General features: G+C 33.6%; 1 protein-coding gene across 1 annotated transcript; it reads right to left on the bottom strand.

Moving 5' to 3' along the window:
• Positions 1–925: 925 nt before the first annotated feature.
• LOC149175531 (protein LURP-one-related 11-like) lies at positions 926–2,232 on the bottom strand. Its single transcript, XM_089422874.1, has 3 exons — positions 1,860–2,232; positions 1,516–1,761; positions 926–1,389 (listed from the first exon to the last, which is right to left on the bottom strand). The coding sequence occupies exons 1-3, from the start codon at positions 2,142–2,144 to the stop codon at positions 1,258–1,260; spliced, it is 663 nt and encodes a 220-aa protein (XP_089279000.1). The 5' UTR covers positions 2,145–2,232; the 3' UTR covers positions 926–1,257.
• Positions 2,233–3,331: the final 1,099 nt, after the last annotated feature.

Genomic DNA, 3,331 nt, shown 5'->3' with positions numbered 1-3,331 from the left:
TATAGCTGTCATACCCGAGAACGGAACAAAGGTATCTGATACAATTATGTGTAGTTGTCATTCTATTCTGTGTAGTTGTACATAAATTTTGACAGAATAATTTCCGACCAATCACAATCACAAAGAAGTTGGCATGGTCGGGGAAAGCATCGTATGCAAATGTATGTCATGCATGGTAATCCAAAAAATACATCAGAAGCATGTGCGCATTACTCGAAATGATATTTGATCTCTTCAGTAATATGAATAAAAACATCTTATATGTATTTAGTTAGCTTTAATTAGCTTCGACTCAGTTTTAGTTATTACATATGATGTATTGAATTGTGAAATAAATTTAATATAAACCAGTAAAACTCAGAAGTAGCTGTCAATTTGTATGGCCATTTCAACCATTTCAATTTTAATGGCTAAGTATAAGTTAGTATATATTAATTTTTGGGTTTAGTTTTCCTCAATTTTCAGGTTTAATGTGTTTTTAGTATGAAAAAAAGCATTATATGAGATAAAATTTGTATGACATAATTTCCAGGGTTAATCTTGGTTAAAAAAGGTTGAAAATAAAAATTATTTTTGAAAAATTAAGTTATATTAAAAAGTACTAAATCTAGTTTTTCCATTCAATATTTAGAGTGGTACACAAATGTTAAATAAATATAATTTTAGGGGCTAATATTGCCAGATAGGCAAATTTTCCATGTTTTTACCAAAAAAAAATTGATCAAGTTTCATTTTTCTGATTCACTCAAATTTTATAAAAAACAATATTTTAAGTTAAAAGTGGTCAAAATTGTATCACGACTATATAAAATCATTAGAAGATTGAATTTTTTTGCTAAAATATCACTAAGCATTTTACAGTTTGCATATTATAAACTGGTAAAATTAACCAAAATTTCTAATTTTTAAAATAAATTTTCATCCTCAAAATTTTCTCTACTAAACAATGTACTAAATCTACCCAGTTTTAGACTCAAATTATCTGCTCCATGAGGACCTATTATCCGTTGAAGGGTTCTCTAGTGAATCTGTCTCCATGGAGAGGTATAGCCCTCTGGCATTGTCCTCCTTGACACCACTCCCATGAAAAGGATGGGAAACATAACCTGACAGCTCTTGTTAATGCATGGTCATATTCTCTGCTGATAATGACTATGGCTTCTTTGTAAGTTGTTATGTGATGGTTCATGGAAATATTTTTCCTTGTCCATTGTAAATCTCCCGTTTTACTGCTGTTGCCTTATGCAGATGGGAGGATTACCTGCTAATAATCCGAATAAAAATAATGAGGAGTCCCATTACAAAAGCTTGGTCGATTCCAGGCTGCACAACTAGGCTGAGTACATCGTCTCCTAACATGACCCCCATTGTCCCTTGTTTGCGTGTTACCTGCGCCATTGAATGAACGAATGTGTGAGTGAATACCTCTCTCTCACCGAATATGGTCCACCCTATTTTGCTATAATAAGTAAAACCAACATCATTATCGATTAAGTTATATTCAGAAAAGCAAACCTGAGCGATAATTTCTCGAGAGGGGCCGAATACAGTGAATGAGGACCTCGATTTGCAGCGCGATCCCTGGATTTCATAGTCGCAAAGATTCGAATTCCGTCTCTTTGTAGGGTTTAACACTACTTTGGCAGAGGGTTTGCTCGAGAAAAGTGTCGACACAGACTGAACAACCCTAAATGCTGGTTTAATCCCACACCCATAGCCATCGCCTCCGTATGCTTCCCATCGATCGTTAAAACTCAATCTCTGCTAAACCCACAAACGATTTCAGACAAAATGATAAAGCCTATAAAATGCGTTCAATGTCTAAGAATTTGGAATTAAATCAAATCAAGCAAAAGTACCTTGTGGCGGATAGTAAGAAGAACGTTCCCCACAGCATCCATGAGAAAGAGTAGGCGTTTGGCATGAGATGAGTAATTATCAACTCTGAAGACCAGATTTCCTGAGGAATCAAAGACTGTGTAGCCGTTGGCATTGAAGATGAGAGATCTCTTCCAAACTGTGAAGGTGGCAGGAGAGAAAGTGGGAGAGGGAGAGGAACAGTGCTCTGTACAAAAGTTATCATGGTTGTCAGTGGAAACTGAAACTCCTTCGGAGGAGGAGACCCGAGGATGCACTTGAGGCATTCTTAGTTGGTTCGATCACCAAAGCCCGGGGAGAGGTCGAAGCCACTTGAAGGAGGATTCAACTTACAGAGATTATGATGAACCGTAATTTGGGGTTTTCAGGGGGTCAATATATAAAAAAAAATGTGTGGTTCCTATAAAGTTTTTCAGATGTTGACGTGGCTATAGAAACATTGAATCAGCGTGTGGAACGTGTTTTATCGGAATCAGCTACTTCTACGGCAACAGATATTTAATAATACCGCGTGGATATAACACGGAATAATATCTTAGAACCATACAAATCGGATAAAAGTGGGCGTCGCCATCATAGTAAACGCGGTAGGTCGTTTTACCTTTATAAGTTCATCATCCACTCACTTTTGAGTTTCCAAGAGTATATTTTTTTATGTATATATGTTGAGCGTAGAGGTTTATTTTACAGTTCATTGGGATGTGTAAATTTGTTAATGACTCATTAAAGTTGAAATTTTGTTATGTTAGTAAAAATAAAAATTTTGAAAAATCTAAAAATAAATCAATAAATAACTATACAATGCATTTAAATAATGTTTTTTCATAAAAAAATTGCAAATAAAAGAATTGGATGTTTTTTAGCTCATATTAGATCTGTATTTAAGATGAATCTATGTTGCTAATGTTTATTTCAAATTTTTATCGATAATATTAGTACTACATTAATAAATGTGGTTGATATAACAGGGGGTATATAGCTAAAACTTTTCACTTACTAATATAAACTTAAATCCCAAAATAGTCATGCAAGTAAAACCCTAATTTTAAAACTTTTCACCATTATCCAACCAAAACTTTAACCCTAAAAATTTAGAAAAAAATATAAAAAAATCATGTGAGAATGATTAAAACCTGCTAAAACTTTCTTTCACACAAAATGAGCTCCAATATTTTTTGCATAAATATAAATACAAGTAACCAGGTAACTGCAATAATTTTCAGCATAAATATTTCCACAATGCACACTCTTAGTTGAGCCAATAACTTCAATAAAATATTCCATAACAATTTAATTTGATATTCATTTAAAAATAACCTTTTCCCCGGCATTTAGATCTAGTACCATATCGAGTGAGCAAAAATCATGAATGAGAGTTTTTAATCACCCGCACACATGTAGTAATAAGGGAGAGGAACAAAATCTTAATTTTAGAATACATCGTTGGTACAAA

This window comes from Pinus tabuliformis, chromosome 4_1 (genome assembly GCF_031772625.1).
Source record: "Pinus tabuliformis cultivar Carrire ecotype Pingquan chromosome 4_1, CPIR1, whole genome shotgun sequence".
Classification (NCBI taxonomy): Eukaryota; Viridiplantae; Streptophyta; class Pinopsida; order Pinales; family Pinaceae; genus Pinus; species Pinus tabuliformis.
This window is presented reverse-complemented; position numbering and strand designations above follow the sequence as displayed.